Source organism: Xenopus laevis, chromosome 7L (assembly GCF_017654675.1).
Source record: "Xenopus laevis strain J_2021 chromosome 7L, Xenopus_laevis_v10.1, whole genome shotgun sequence".
NCBI lineage: Eukaryota > Metazoa > Chordata > Amphibia > Anura > Pipidae > Xenopus > Xenopus laevis.
The window spans coordinates 28,869,965-28,886,068 of record NC_054383.1 but is presented as its reverse complement, the minus strand read 5'-3'; the positions used below and the strand labels follow the sequence as shown (position 1 = coordinate 28,886,068).

Sequence of the window (16,104 nt, the reverse complement as noted above, 5' to 3'; positions counted from 1 at the left end):
GAGGCACTGGCTGTACCTAAAACACTTCCGTATACAGGGCTGAGTGTAATTAGTTCAGCTATTTGATATATTATGCAGAATGCTTGGAACAAGAAAGGCGCTCACTGCCCCCTAGAACTTACAATTAATTTGTTTGTGATGAGATGTGTGTTTGGGTTGTGGGGATGTTCACAGTAAGGTTAGCTGGGCCCAGGGCAGAATAAAATGTAGGAGGCACACCAGAATTCCCTTGGTTACGATTCCGCAGAGGCAACTTTGAATTGCATGTGCTTGTTATGTGTTTATAGCCCACACTTAATAATGGAATTTTGGGGAACAGGTTTTTTTCTCTCTCCAATTTATTGATTGTCCAGAAACAAGTAGATGGCGTATGAAAAATCATAGAATTCACAATCAGTCCAACAATATTGTCCTGTGAATCGATCGGACAGGTTTGAATGTCTGTGCATGGATGAAGATACTTGTGTAACTAACCATCTGTCAGTCTGCACATATTTTGTAGCATGGGTGGGCTTATTGTTTTCTGGTTTCCATCAGAGAACAATATATTAATATGGTAGGTTAGCTAATATGAGTGAAATTTTCACTTACTGTATATAGCTATATTAAAATCCATGTTGATGTCAAAAAGGTTGTATTATTTTAGGGGCCCATTTACTTAGCTCGAGTGAAGGAATAGAAGAAAAAATACTTAGAATTTCGAATGGTCGAATATGACTACTTCAACCATCGAATGGGCTACTTCGACCTTCGACTACGACTTCGAATCGAACGATTCAAACTAAAAATCGTTCCACTATTCGACCATTCGATAGTCGAAGTACTGTCTCTTTAAAAAATACTTCGACCCCCTACTTCGGCAAATAAAACCTACCGAGGCCAATGTTAGCTTTTGGGGAAGGTCCCCATAGGCTTCCTAACAATTTTCTGATCGAAGGAAAATCCTTTGATCGATGGATTAAAATCCTTCGAATCGGTGGATTCGAAGGATTTAATCGTTCAATCAAACGATTTTTCCTTCGATCGTTCGATTGTAGGAATTGCGGTAAATCCTTCAACATTCGGCAGTCGAATATCGAGGGTTAATTAACCCTCGATATTCGACCCTATGATTCTTTTGCCACAAGTCTGATGGACCTATTGATGCATCCCAATGTAAAAACCATGGTGGCAGTAGGGCAACTATGCGGAACATCTGTGACCTTGTTTGTAAGTATCTTTAAAATATGACAGCAATACACGAACCCAGTTCATCCTTCCAAGGGGAGCACACAAAGCAGAAAGAAGAATTAAAGGAGAAGGAAAGGCTTTGTACACTTGGGGGTGCCAATCGTTACTCCAAAAATTCATAAAAGGAGAAGGAAAGTATTGCACTTGGGGGTGCCAAATGTTAGGCTACCCCAAGTGATTGTATATACTTAACTGAAACCCGGACTGGTGTACTATCAGCAGAAAACTGCACTAGCCCGGGGTTATACCATTGAGCACCATGGAGCGATTTTATGAATTTATGGAGTAACGATTGTTCACCTGAGCAAATATTTGCCTGGCGATAGGGCATAAAACTGCGATAGCGACGGTCTCTTTCACTAGCGATTTGTCGTCTACGGCTGTTAGTAAATTGGCAATGTACCTGTGGATGAGATTTCTGGCGAATTTTCGCTAGCGACGGCCACTTCGCCCTTTAGTAAATCTGCCCCAATGTCTGCTCTTGTATGAGCATCATTATATATAGTAAAATCCTGCTAAGATGATTCTTTCATGAATAAAAAGAAATTACCATCAAGACTACTGCAGTCAATATCTGTTGTATTTTGCATAAAGGTCCACCTGTAACCAACCTGTGTGCATCAGACTGGGAGCGGTGGCACACCGGCATTCCAACCACCAGGCCCGGACTGGCAATCTGTGGGTTCTGGCAAATGCCAAAGTGGCTGCTGTGTGTTGACATAAACAGTCACTATCTATAGGGCTCCTGGGGGTTGTTTGGATCTCTGTGTACCTGAAATGCCAGGGACTGTTTTAATTCTCAGTCCAGACCTGCTCACCACCACAGTTCCTTGCAAAAGGGCAGCGGTGTTCAAAACGCCCCTATGCCATAGGCCTAAGACTGCTGTTGTAAAGTTTTGAGTATTTGAAAAACACTGAAATAGATAATATCTAATCTCTAAGTCATTTTTATGATAGCAATTCCACAGCTAAACATAATATATTTAAGTGCCTTGTTTACAGAGTACCTGCTGTACTTTTTAAATCATCTAAATAAAAAGCCTCATCTTGTCTGGATCTTGGATTCTAGAAGATTAACTTCTTCTTATAAAAGACCAAAGTATCTTTTTCTTTAGTATTATACAGTGAAATCAGAGGCATAACCATTGCTTGAGTGATTCAGAAGAATATAAAAGTAGGAGACAAAAGATTCCTGAAAGACTGAGTCATTGTTGGAGAAATCTCTACAGCCAACTCTTGCCAAATTCACTTGTTGCATACAATGTGAAAATACCCATCACAGAGTATCAAGTCACAGGCAGCACAGAGGTCAAGTGGATTTGGCATAATGCTCCTTCCTTCCAGTCCTTCGTTCACAAACAGGTCATGAAGGCACATCTGAATAATACAAACCAAGAAAAAAAAACTGTAACCAATAAGAACTATATAAATGTAGTTGTAAAAAAAGGATTATTGCGAGAATTAAAGGAGATATTTTGTTTTTTTTTACTAAAATCAGAAGTATCTAATAATGTTAATAAAAATAGCTCGACCAAACTTCCATGCTTGATTTTAGCTTATTTGTTAATAACAAAACTTGGTTTAACTGGATTGTGGAAAAACAATAAAATTGAGCAGAACCCCGGATCTTATGGGATTTCAGGCTTTTATTTCCCCAAATGACTCGAGTTTTTAGCTGAAAACCCAGAAAAGGTTGGATAAACCCAGCACAGACCACGATAACTTCAAAATGGGATAGATGCCTCTCCCATTGACTTATACAGGACCTAAACAGGATTATTAGACTATTAGATTTTCGGATTTGGTCTTTTTTACAGCATCGGGGCATAATAAATCTGAGTTTTTGCCAAAAAAAGTTGTTTACCGTAGTAAATAACCCCCATTGTGTGAAAAACAAGATGTGCTGCTCATTTACTAGAAATTATATAACATGTTTGCATGTATATGTTTAAAGACACATGTTCCAAGTATGTCATGCAAGCTGTTGTGGTTTGTTGTATATATCCTGCGTGTAACCTCAAAGAGGTACAATACTGTTGTACAGGTTGGGCCAGGTGCCCTTTGCTTTGAAATGTGGTTTCTAGCAGTACATTCTGTGGTAAGTATTCCCAAATGTACCTAGTTTCTAGGATTCTGGGGGTCGGAGTCCAGCAACATATAAGAAGCAAAGGCTAAAGCACACAGCTTTGGGTTTTTTTTATTTCCAAAAGTTTTAATATTATATGCAAATGTAATTGCCTCTTCTGCACTGCTAAATCGAGGATTCGTACTATTTTCGAACCGTGTGTGGAGAGTCCCGACATTTTTCGTCCGGCGGAGATCGGTCGTTTGGTCGATCGGACCGATAATATCTCTGCGTGTATTGCCGATCGTACAATTTTCAGTGGGAGACTGTCACTAGCTTTGGTTGGACATACGTGTAGATATCGTACGATTGCTGTCAGGGGCAGAACATTGCTGATCTGTTCTTTAACTAATCTGACTGGTCGATCGGACAGGTTAGAAAATTTCTGTCGGCTGCCGATAATATCTCTGCGTGTATTGCCGATCGTTCGATTTTCAGTGGGAGACTGTCACTAGCTTTGGTTGGACATAGATATCGTACGATTGCTGTCAGGGGCAGAACATTGCTGATCTGTTCTTTAACTAATCTGACTGGTAAGACTTTGATCTGAATGGTTAGTGGCTGGTCGGGAGATGGGAAAGTCCGATCGTACGATGATTCATACGATCAGATCTTTGCATCTATGGCCAGCTTTAGATTATGCACCTCTATGTTAAGAAAATCAAAAGGTTATTCTGTTATGGGATGTTTTATTGCTTTCAATGGGACATGGGCTTGTTTTGTCACCTGCGGTAAATCTGTGCTACTTTAGTAATATGAATTTTGGGCATCAAAACATACCCTGTGCCATTGCCCTAAGAGAATCTTGCTATTAGAAGCAATTAGAACAAATTGACAGTAGGAAGAGGTTAAAAAGCACCTGTATGTACCAAAAAAGGTAGTTCTGCGCGAATTGGGGGCAGGCCGAGGGCTTTTTTTTGTATCTGGCCATGTTGCTAGGGTAATTTGCAGGGCCTCTCCGGCCATGAGGCAAGGTGAGAATCTTGCCTCAGGCGGCACGGAGCGGCCAGTTACCAAGGGCGGCAAAAAGCCGCCTCTGGTAACTTTAAGAGAGGAATTTCCGTTTTTAAAAAAGGAAATTCGGCTCTTCTAGTGGAGCGAGCGCAATAGCGCTCACTGCACTAGCGATGCGGCCCCTCCTCACGCTGGAAGTTAGAAGAGCTGAGCAGGAGGAGGGGCAGCATTGGGGCTGCTCCCTCGGGCGGCAGCAGCCCCTGAAACGTGCTTGGTAATTTGAACCCTAGCAACCAGATTTCTGAACTTGTGAGCTGCTGAATAAAAAGCTAAATAACTAAAAAAAAACACAAAAAATAAGAAATCAAACCCAGTTGTATATTGTCTCCGAATATAACTCTATCTGCTTCATACTAAAAGTTAATTCAAAAGGCGAACATTTTCAACAACCACTTTAAAACCATAGAAGTTTTATAATAAGCTGGTTAAAATGATCATTTATTACACCATTAATGGGGGGTTATATTCTCTATAACAGTGTCACCGCGTTTCTGCCTATAACCTGGCGCACTCATTGAGTAACCTTTATGACACGCTGAACAATGTCTCGGCGATAAATGCTTTTTAAATAAAGTTTCAGGCTTTTGAATAGCTGAGGAACTCCGCCGTGTTCTACCTCACGTGACCTTGCATGCCCTGCGTTGCGCATGCGCGGTATATGGCAGTAGCCTGGGAGTCCCGTGCAACGCTGGGGCGCAATGGCTGAGGCTCAGACTGCTCTTTGGGGGTTGGTGGAGGAGTTTGTGGTTGGAGAGCAGGATTCCAAGTCTGCCGAAGTAGCAGCAGGTATGTGTTATTGTATATAGTGCTAATTATATCGGTGTGTATTGTAGGTAGTTGCAGAGGCAGCCATGAAGCGTGCTCTGTGTTGCCTGATGGAGCATGTTATGTCACAGTTACTCACGGATCTCCTTCCAGAAGCAGTACCACAGGCCTCTGACTCACGTTACAGGGGATGCTGGGAGTTGTATTCCATCTAAAGGAGGTGCATGTGATGTAGCTTGTGATATAAGTTACATCTTACTTTCACTATGGCATTGACAACTAGTTGCAATTTGGACATCAGTGTAGGCTTGTCTGTGTCCTGTGCTACCCACACATCTTTATCAGTGTTCTATTAGACTTGACCTGCAAACGCTTTGAGTCACTTCAATCATTCACTTTCATTCTACTGGGATGGGATTTGTTATCCAGAAACCCATTTTCCAGAAAGCTCAAAACATATCCCATAGAGTCAATTGTTAAACCTACCGTTCTTTATATTTTACCTGACTTGCTCTGGAATAATAGGACCTCGTATGTATTGGATCTTTTATCCAGAATGCTTGGCACCTGGGGTCTTCCGATAAGGGATCTTTCTGTAATTTGGATCACCGTACCTTAAAGGGAAACCCTACAAAAACATAACTTAAGCTTTTTCAAAAGTAAACATAATTTCAAGCAACTTTGCAATATACATCAATTAAAAAATATGCAGGGTTTTCATGATTTTTAATGGTTTCTTACAGTTCCCTAATAATAGCCCCCTGCTCTTCTGCTGATCTCTCTGACTACTTTGCTGAGCTGATTGACTACTGTTACTTTGTATCAGTAGTCAGCTGTCCTCAGTCTGGATCCTCCGAATCCCACAATTCCCTGCACACGTGATTTCAGTAAGGAACAATACAAGTGCAATGCATTGTGGGTTATGTAGTTCCTACATGCTGTCTGTAAGCTGTAAAGTTGTTACTATTTGTAACATCAGTGTTTAGTCCCTCCTTTCCTGTCAGGAATTCACATGATGCAGAAAGAGAAGAACTGTTAAACAGCTGGATTTCAGCATAGCAAATGGCATTTTTTCATACTTTTTGAAGAAACAGGTAACTGTAATGGGTATATTAAATTTTATCAAATTTTGGTTTGAAAGCCGGAGTTCCCCTTTAAGTCTGTTAATAATCACCTACAGGATTCATGCAGTTACCATCAAGTACAAGGTACTGTTTTATCATACTTATTATAATTATTTTTATTTATTATTGTGGCTGTGATTAGGGGAGGCAGCACCCTAAACACATAAGTTAAAGGGGACACGTCATGCAAAAAAAATTATTCATAATCCTATTTTATCACATCAGTCAAACAAAATGAACTTTAATTACACAATATAAATTATGTGAATCTTGTTTCCTCCAGTCTGGGAATTCATAATTACAGCAAGCAGGCAGGAGCCATTTTGTGGACAATTATTAAGGCAAGCCTTGCATCATCTCAGGATCTTATTTGTGCACCAGAATGGGGGACCAGCTTTTTGTGTCTGGGTGACGGCTCTGATGTTATTTTTATTGGGAGACTGGCTGCTGTCCACACTTTTTTTTTCTACTGTTTTAATATTCTATAAAAATTAGAGGCATTTGCTTATAAACGACTTTCTTGGAGATGGCCTCTCCATAATTTTGAGCATTCTGGATAAGGGATCCCTTACCTTTACCTTTATCTAACCTGCATATATCCATGTTGGTGGCAAAACATCCTACGGACTTGCTTTATTTTAAAATCTTTTTAGTGCTTCACTTCTTATCCATAATCCCTAGCATTCCAGATGATCAAACCCACACCTGTATTGTGGTATAATTTTTGTCCTTTCATGCGTAACCCAGTATCGAGAAAGCTTTGGATTACATGAAGTTCTCCCATAGAGTCCATTTCAAGCATATCATTTTAACATAGTTTCTTTTTCTCTGTGGAAATAGGACATTAACAATCAAGCAATCAAGTGCTAGCTACAGTACCTAACTCAGTATTGTGTTTTTTTAGTAGACTTGAAGGGGTTTTGTTATCTGGATGCCCCTACCTTAAATTTAAAAATAAAAAAGGCAAACAAAAAATAAATTGAAAGTGAATGAAGATAAGAGCCCTTGGTATGAGCCTACTTTGCATGGCCATTCTCCCTTTGGGCGGCATACTCACGGCAGGGATAGTTTATCAGAAGCATAGCACATATGCACCAAAGGCATGTCAGAAGTTTTTCTTTTTGTGGCATAAAATTTTAGCTCATAGCAGATGTTGTGAAAGTTGTAGGTATTTTTTTTAATGCAGCAACTGCATGGGAAACATGTCTAGACACATACCTCTAGAAAGTCACTGAATAGGTCCATAGCCATAAAACTCTTGGAAAGCATTAGGACAGGGCAGGCTACATTTTTTTTTATTTTGCCGTTTTATTTATATAAACAGTACAGTTACAGAAAAGAAGAGAGAGAGGAGTTACAGTTAGCAGTTGACAACAGTTTACATCAATGTACTCATTTCATATTTGTAGCAGGTGATTCTATCCAAGGGCCTCATATTTTATCCAATTTGTTTGGTGCTCTCCTTGTCAGTTTGTAAAGCTCTAGTTGCTTATTTACTAAGGCTTTCCATTTAGTGTCTGTAAGCTTTTGGGCAATGCATGTCATTGATACAAGTTTTTTTGTTGAACATAAAAAAATGTGAAACAGTAGAGCACGAGAAGTGTGTATTGGTTAACAAATCATAAATTACAGGAAATAAACAGACTTTTCGGCAGTGAACCTTAGGTATACCAACAAGCACAATTAGAGTGATATGTGCCTCTACAGAATGCAGGTAGGATCCATTATCAAAAAACTCGTTATCCAACAAACTCCAAATTACAACATGGCCATCTCTCATTGTTTTAATCAAGTCATTTAAAAAAAAAAAACTGACAAGATGGTTTGCTTTTTCTCAGTAATAATGAAACAGTACCTTGTTCTTGATCCCAACTAAGATATAATTTATCCTTAATGAAACCAAACCAGTCCTGTTGTGTTTAATGAATGTTTGAATTATGTTTGAGTAAACTTAAGGTATGGAGATGCAAATTACAGACACCTGATCCTGAAACCCCAGGTCTCGAACATTCTGCATAACGGGTCCCATACTTGTACCAGTGCACATGAGCATCGGTTACTTTGCATCTCAAAAGAACACTGTATTAGGCAGGAGCTTGTGCGCCAGTCCACAATCCTAAACGCATCAAAGCATCACTCTTTTTTATATTTATTTACTCACACATAATCTTAACCCTGCAACCCTAAGAGCCTAATTTTACATTTTTCATAACAAGATGGACAAAGTTGGAAATGATTTAACTCTATTAAACTATGCAGTCAGTCTGATAACCCTAATCTGATTTAGCCTGGTGCACAGTAGTGCACTCTCTATTGGTGTCTAAACTGTAGTCTATGGTTACTGGTTATTTAGTAAAGTCCTAATGCCAAAAATCCAAAGAAATTGTGTTGTTTAACTATGAAATCTGAATTTTTAGTGGGATAAGAAAACCTAAATTTTTTCGGAATGGATTTATACCCCAATGATGGAAAAAGTCAGAATCCGGAAATCTTGCATCTCAGAACTGCTTAGGTTGCACTCCATGCCCATTTGTGATGCCTGTGTTATTGTCAAAAAGAAAAACTGCAGTATTTTTTTGGACAGGAAATTATCCACATAGGAGGTTCCCCTCCTCTATCAGGCATTTTTATGGCCTACATTTTCAGTGTGAATATTGCATGTCTCCAGCTATTTACAGACAATTTCCAACAATGTAAATAACTGGCAGCATGGAGAGTTATCAAGTGAATTTTAACCCTAAAACCTACAAATGTGTTTAAGTTTGGAAACCACCTTTAATGATTTGATTCCTCTTTATAAAGAAAGGCAGCTCCCTTTGCTAGAGTCACTTGTTTTTATAAATTTAATAGAGGTTCTTAAGCAAACACACTTTTTTTAATAGTTAAATACAGCCAAACCACTTGCATTATTTAATGTTACTGACCCTTTATAGGAGAACTAAAGCTTAACTAAAGAAGTAGGCTAGAAATGTTGCACATGTTTTGTGCTTCTGTACCAGCACAAAGCAACCACAGCCCTTTAGCAGTAAATATATGTGTCTCCAAAGATGCCCCAGTAGCTCCCCATCTTCTTTTCTGCTGATTCACTGCACATGCTCTGTGCTGCTGTTTCTTACGGGGCTTAGGGATTGACTCTCAATATACAGTACACATAGAATGTAAATGTCACAATATAAGGCTGATTAGTAATTAATACAGATAATTACTGCATGGCAGCACAGAAACCAGTGCAATAAGCATCAGAATTTAATAATCATCCCTGTAGCATCAGCTTATATTACAGACAAACCTAATTTTCTGATGGATAATTTGTGACGACCCCTAAGATTAGCTTCTCAACAGTTGCTTAGAGCCCACTGAGCATGTGTGTGTCACAGACACTTTCCAAGATGGTGACCCCCTGTGACAAGTGTGAAGTCCTGGATCATTGCTGCTATTGACAAGCTGAAACTTTAGACTGGTGCAATAAGTTCAGTATATAAAAAATGGCATTTTTAGCCACATTCATGTTTAGGCTTTGGTTCTCCTTTAAGAAGGTGGGTGCACAGTTGGAGTTATTTGAAAGGTTGCTGCATGCAAAATTAAGATAAGGTTGCAAGGACTGGTGCTTATTTGAAAATTGTCACTTTATCTTTTGTTCTTTCTCTTAAGAAGTGTTACTGTGCCCCAAAGCAGCAAATGTGCAATATGTGTGTAATTCTATGCACTGGGTGTGAAGTGTCGGAAGCAGTGCCTGCCCACATAGAGGATACATCTGGGCTTTAAACACTATTGCAAAAAAACAAATGAAAAAAAACAGTGGGTCAGGATTAAAATGTGCACAAAAAACCCTGAGGTTTAAAGCCGTGGCACACGTGATATTTCTCCAGTGTGATGTCTCTGCAGGAGAAATGCTCATTACCCCTCTATGTCGTCTGCCATTCACATGGAAACCACCTATCAACACTCATGACAGGCAGTTTTTTGGCCAGAAAATTAACAATTGCACGGTTTCTGGTCATAAACTGGTCAGGCACTTGTCAGCTGCTATAGCTATTGGATCTATTATCCAGATTTGACAGCTTTAGCTTGGCTTACGTGGTGGCTTCAGAACAAGTGTGGGACCTGTTATGCCGAATGCTCAGGACCTGGGGTTTTTTGGATATGGGATGTGTCTATAATTTGCAGCTTCATACCTTATAGGGTTTGTTCACCTTCGAAACGCTTTTTTCAGTTCAGTTGTTTTCAAATTGTTGCCCAGAAATAAAGACTTTTTTCAATTACTTTCCATTATTTTATTTTGTACAGTTTTTCCAAAATCTAAGTTTAAAGTTGAATGTTCCTGTCAGTGGTGTTTGAGTCTGGCAGCTTTATAATTCAGGTGCTGACTCTAAGGGTAAGGCCAGACGAGGAGATTCGGGGAGATTTTGTCGCCTGGCAACTTATCGCCATGTCTTTTGCGCGACTATCTCCCCGAACTGCCTCAGTGTCTTTTCCCCATAGGCTACAGCGCAAAATCGCCTGCGCTAATGCACACGCGGCGATGCGTTTTCAATAGTAGTTTTCCAAAGTACCTGGCATTTAGAGACCTCAATATGGTTATATAGCAGACAAAATTTGCATGGTCAAAATGAAATAGCAAAGATCAGAGCGAAATGGTATAAAATCACTAAAATCCAACAAAACCGCAAAAATCAATGCTTTTTCCCCCCGCCTACTGTAATCAGCATTCAGAATCAATGTTTGAATATTTTAGCATGGCCAAATAGGTTTTACGGACAGAAATGGGGGAAAAACACCTTCGCAAAGCTGAAAATGTAATAAAATGGCTAAAAATGCCCCTAAATCACCGAAATTGCAGTATAATCACAGAAATAACATACAAAAGCTATTGTGCAGTGCAATTAGCGAATACGCTATTCGCAATGGCAACAAAATAGTTTTTTCAGGCAAAAAAAGAAAAGACGAGATAAAAAAAAAAAGACAAAGTATGTGTGTACAACTGGCCAATTGCATGTTGTATGCATGTGCAAGCGTGTGGGGGTGCTGTGAATATGTGACCCCCCCTGATCCCCCAAAAATGTATGTGATTGTGTGTAAATGTGTAATGAGAAAATAAGTGTGTGTTGGAGGGCACCAACCTGGGGTTGCAGATGTGAGGGGGCGGAGCTTTGGTCCAGGAAGTGGAAGCAGCAGCAAGGCACGCAGTTTGCAAGTGCCTGCTGTTGCATTTAGGGCCCCTGGGCGTTCACGCCTCAGGGGCCCCTCATTCCTGCGTAGGCTCGTTGCCTAGGGGCTGGGGAATGAGTTAGAACAGAGCGAGTGGCTTTACAAGCTGCTTCTCTGTTCGCAAAGTGCAGGCAGCAGCAGAGCACGTAGATTTCACGTGCCTGCTGCTGCCTAGGGGCCCCATGGCGATTGCGACCCAGGGGCCCCTTGTTCCCCGCCTAGGCTTGTTTCCTAGGGGTTGGGGAAGCTGAAGGGAGCACTAAGAACGGAACTTCAACTAACAATTACTTTCAAAAACAAGTCTCTTAGCAAAAAACATGACCTACAGGTAACATTTAATATACTTTCATATTTTAAAAAGTCATTTTTAGTGTCATTATCACTTTAAAGGGGCAATATCCCCCTTATTCTAGATTCAAAGAATCTATTTTAGAGTCAAAGAATGGGGCTTGTGCTGAACATACTTTTTGACTTGTTTTAATGGAAAAAAAACAAAATGGTTTTTTTTTTATTTGTTGAGCTGAACAGGGAAATTGAAGCCATTCAATGTTTGTAGTTTACTGTAGCTATGTTAGTAGTTTACTGCTCCTTTAAGCTGTTTCGATGCATTGTTTCACTGGATGAGAGAGAACAGCCTAGTTTTTAGGGGCTACTGTATGATCTCTGATTTAAGTCCTGCTTTGTATAACAATAACCTTACAGGAGGAGTCCAGGTGCAGCTTCCTCTTCTGCAAAACAGGAAATGAATTGTACAAAGGAAATTGGATCACCGTCTTATGCTCTTTCCAATTTTTTCCTCTATGATAAAACACATGGTGGATGATTGTCAGATGACTGTTGACTTAAAATGGCAGCGAGTGCCTATTTTTGTGTCATCCTACAGAAGCATAAGCATCAGACAAGCATATGATGTGGTTGCATATTTAAGTAATTTCCCTTAGGTCAGAGCATAGAAATGGTTGCAATGCAAGCGACAAGATTTAGTGACAAAGATGTCATTGTAATTGCTGCTGTGACAATGAATGGAGTTGTGTAATGCCCATTTCATCTAAACACTAAGCATTAGGGATAGCCTGCAGGCTGGTAAGGCATGTGCGTGGCAGGCACTGCTAGTGCTTATTCTCAATATTAGGTGACATTTTGCTTTGCTTTTGAAAATGTGATTAGAAAAGATTTACTTTGCATGCCTTGGGGCCCTGAAAAAAATTCCTTGGAGCACATAAGTGCAGCTGGTATAGAACCTGTAGATTCCTGAAAGTGATACTAGTTGATGGCAGTACTGTCTGTTAGAACAAGGGATGCACCAAATCCAGAAATTGTTTCGGGATTCAGCCAGGATTCTGTGTTTTTCAGCAGGATTCAGTTGAATCCATGTGCCTGGTCGAACTGAATCCAAATTATATATGCAAATAAGGGGTGTGAAGAAGTAAGTAAAAAAAAAAAAAAAAAAGTTTTTAACATTTTTCCTTACATTCAATTTTGAAATCTGACATGGGGCTAGAGTGGGGGCAGCTGGGAAATTGACAAAATGTCTAGCCCCATGACAGATTTCAAAATTGAATATAAAAAAAACTGTTTGCTCTTTTGAGAAATGGATTTCAGTGCAGAATTCTGCTGGAGTAGCACTATTAACTGATCCGTTTTGAAAAAAACATGTTTTCCAATGACAGGATCCCTTTAAGGTCCCCATACAAGGGCCGATAAAAGCAGCCGTCGGACAAAGTTGACGGCTTATTGGCCCGTGTGTGGGGTCATCCGACGGGCTTCCCCGATCGATATCTGGCCGAAAGTCGGCCAGATCTTGATCGGGCAGGTTTATAAAATCCCGTCGGATCACGGCCGCATCTGTGCGTCTATGCGGTCCCGCGATCTGACCACCCGTATCGGACCCATTCTGATCCAATCGTTGTGCCCTAGGGCCCACAATCGGATTAGCCCGATATCGCCCACTTCAATGTGGGCATATTGGGGAGAGAGCCACTCATTTGGCGACATCGCCAAACGAGCGGATCTCTTCATCTATGGCCACCTTTACTTGCAAACACAAATTAGGATTTGGTTCGGTATGTGGCCGAATCTTTCAGGAAGGATTTGGAGATTCAGTGCATCCCTAATCAGAACAGCGGCCTGCAGCCTTATTTGCTAAAATAAGTTCATAAAAAATATGAACTTGCCCCATGTGCCTAATATCACCTTAAAAGCTTATACCTGTTTCCATTTATATCAATGGGGACTAGGGCCAGAACAGATCTGTCGATCTCCCATGTATGAGGAGGCTTCTGAAACATATCTTTTAATCCAGAAGATTGCTGTACATGTGATCTGGCTTAATTACCAGAAAATTAGTTTTTCTGCATTTCCCTTTAATTAAGGCAGGGCAACAAAATGTGACCTAGGACCAGGGCTGTATTTATATATAGGCACCCAAGGGTCTGTGGCAATGGGTGTCGGCTTTAAAGAGGTGGCCCTTGGGTGTATATATCAAAATGTCTTTTTTTTTTTTTTTTTTTTTTTTAAAAAAAAGAAATATTAACTATCGCACCTACCATACCTGGGACATCAGTGAAACTTACCCTCTAAATAGCTTGCAGTACATTTAAGTATATTATATCCATAACACTTTTTAGGCCCCTGACACACTAAGCCACTTCAGGTATTTCTCCATCCTAAAAATATAGCCTCAAAATGCCTGGAATTGGCCCATTGCTACAGCACCAAATGTTGGTAAAAGTCCCCTTTACTGATGATTTTAAAATACACTGCTGACAAAAGAATCACTACATTTGCCAAAGGGCCATTAGGTCTGAGAATGCAGAAAAGTGTGCTGTGTTTAGAGCGCGCTAGGCTACTGCTGAGACAAGCAGTTGATTGAGGTTTAAAGTCCTGCTTCTGTGAGTTTTATAGCCCGTTTGCAATCTAAAATTTGGCTAAAGATGAAAAGTGAATTGGTGTCAAGTTGGCAAACATCTACTCCTTGTAAGCTTTAGTCAGCACCTGTAATTGTTCTTCAGCCTGAGTGATGGTCAGTTATTCTTTACATACCAGAGACGTTCTCTCCCCCCTCTTCCCTTTTTTTTTGTGTGGCGTAAATAGAAATTCCGTAATTGCAAGTTATGTGCTCACGATAATTACAAACTTATGAGTGGAGCAAACTTCAAAGTGGTCCTTTACCTCATTTGAACTATTACATAGTTACATAGTTACATAGTTAAATTGGGTTGAAAAAAGACAAAGTCCATCAAGTTCAACCCCTCCAAATGAAAACCCAGCATCGATACACACACCCCTCCCTACTTTCACATAAATTATCTATACTAACTATAGAGTTTAGTATCAGAATAGCCTTTGATATTATGTCTGTCCAAAAAATCATCCAAACCATTCTTAAAGGCATTAACTGAATCAGCATCACAACATCACCCGGCAGTGCATTCCACAACCTAACTGTCCTGACTCTCAGTGGCTATTTTTCGCCTAACTGGAGTGCAGGCTCTATTAGCCCACACCTTTGGTGGGGGAAACAGTTACATAGTTAAATTGGGTTGAAAAAAGACAAAGTCCATCAAGTTCAACTCCTCCAAATGAAAACCCAGCATCCATACATACACCCATCCCTACTTTTAATTAAATTCTATATACCCATACCTATACTAACTAGAGTTTAGTATCAGAATAGCCTTTGATATTATGTCTGTCCAAAAAATCATCCAAGCCATTCTTAAAGGCATTAACTGAATCAGCATCACAACATCACCCGGCAGTGCATTCCACAACCTCACTGTCCTGACTGTGAAGAACCCCCTACGTTGCTTCAAATGAAAGTTCTTTTCTTCGTCTAAAGGGGTGGCCTCTGGTACGGTGATCCACTTTATGGGTAAATAGGTCCCCTGCCATTTGTCTATAATGTCCTCTAATGTACTTGTAAAGTGTAATCATGTCCCCTCGCAAGCGCCTTTTTTCCAGAGAAAACAACCCCAACCTTGACAGTCTACCCTCATAATTTAAGTCTTCCATCCCTCTAACCAATTTAGTTGCACTTAGTCTCTGCACTCTCTCCAGCTCATTTATATCCCTCTTAAGGACTGGAGTCCAAAACTGAACTGCATACTCCAGATGAGGCCTTACCAGGGACCTATAAAGAGGCATAATTATGTTTTCATCCCTTGAGTTAATGCCCTTTTAAATGCAAGACAGAACTTTATTTGCTTTAGTAGCCACAGAATGAAACTGCCCAGAATTAGACAACTTGTTATCTACAAAGACCCCTAGATCCTTCTCATTTAAGGAAACTCCTAACACACTGCCATTTAGTGTATAACTTGCATTTATATTATTTTTGCCAAAGTGCATAACCTTGCATTTATCAACATTGAACCTCATTTTCCAGTTTGCTGCCCAGTTCTCCAACTTAGACAAATCACTCTGCAAAGTGGCAGCATCCTGCATGGAACCTATAGTTCTGCTCAATTTAGTATCATCTGCAAAAATAGAAATAGTACTTTCCATGCCCACCTCCAGGTCATTAACTGGATTTAGGCTAATTCCTCAGAGAAAGGGAGTATTCGTTGTAATTATATACGTCTCCTCATTGGCTTTAAGTGAATACGAGTCACCTGAAACACAAACTATGGTCTATAA

General features: G+C 40.1%; 1 protein-coding gene across 1 annotated transcript in view; it reads left to right on the top strand.

The window, feature by feature from the left end:
• Positions 1-4,954: 4,954 nt before the first annotated feature.
• Positions 4,955-16,104, top strand: part of mms19.L (MMS19 homolog, cytosolic iron-sulfur assembly component L homeolog) — a 58,021-nt gene continuing 46,871 nt past the window's right edge. Inside the window, exon 1 of the mRNA XM_018224540.2 lies at positions 4,955-5,155. Coding sequence (XP_018080029.1) covers positions 5,068-5,155 — 88 coding nt within the window. The 5' untranslated portion in view covers positions 4,955-5,067. The remainder of the gene's footprint in view (positions 5,156-16,104) is intronic.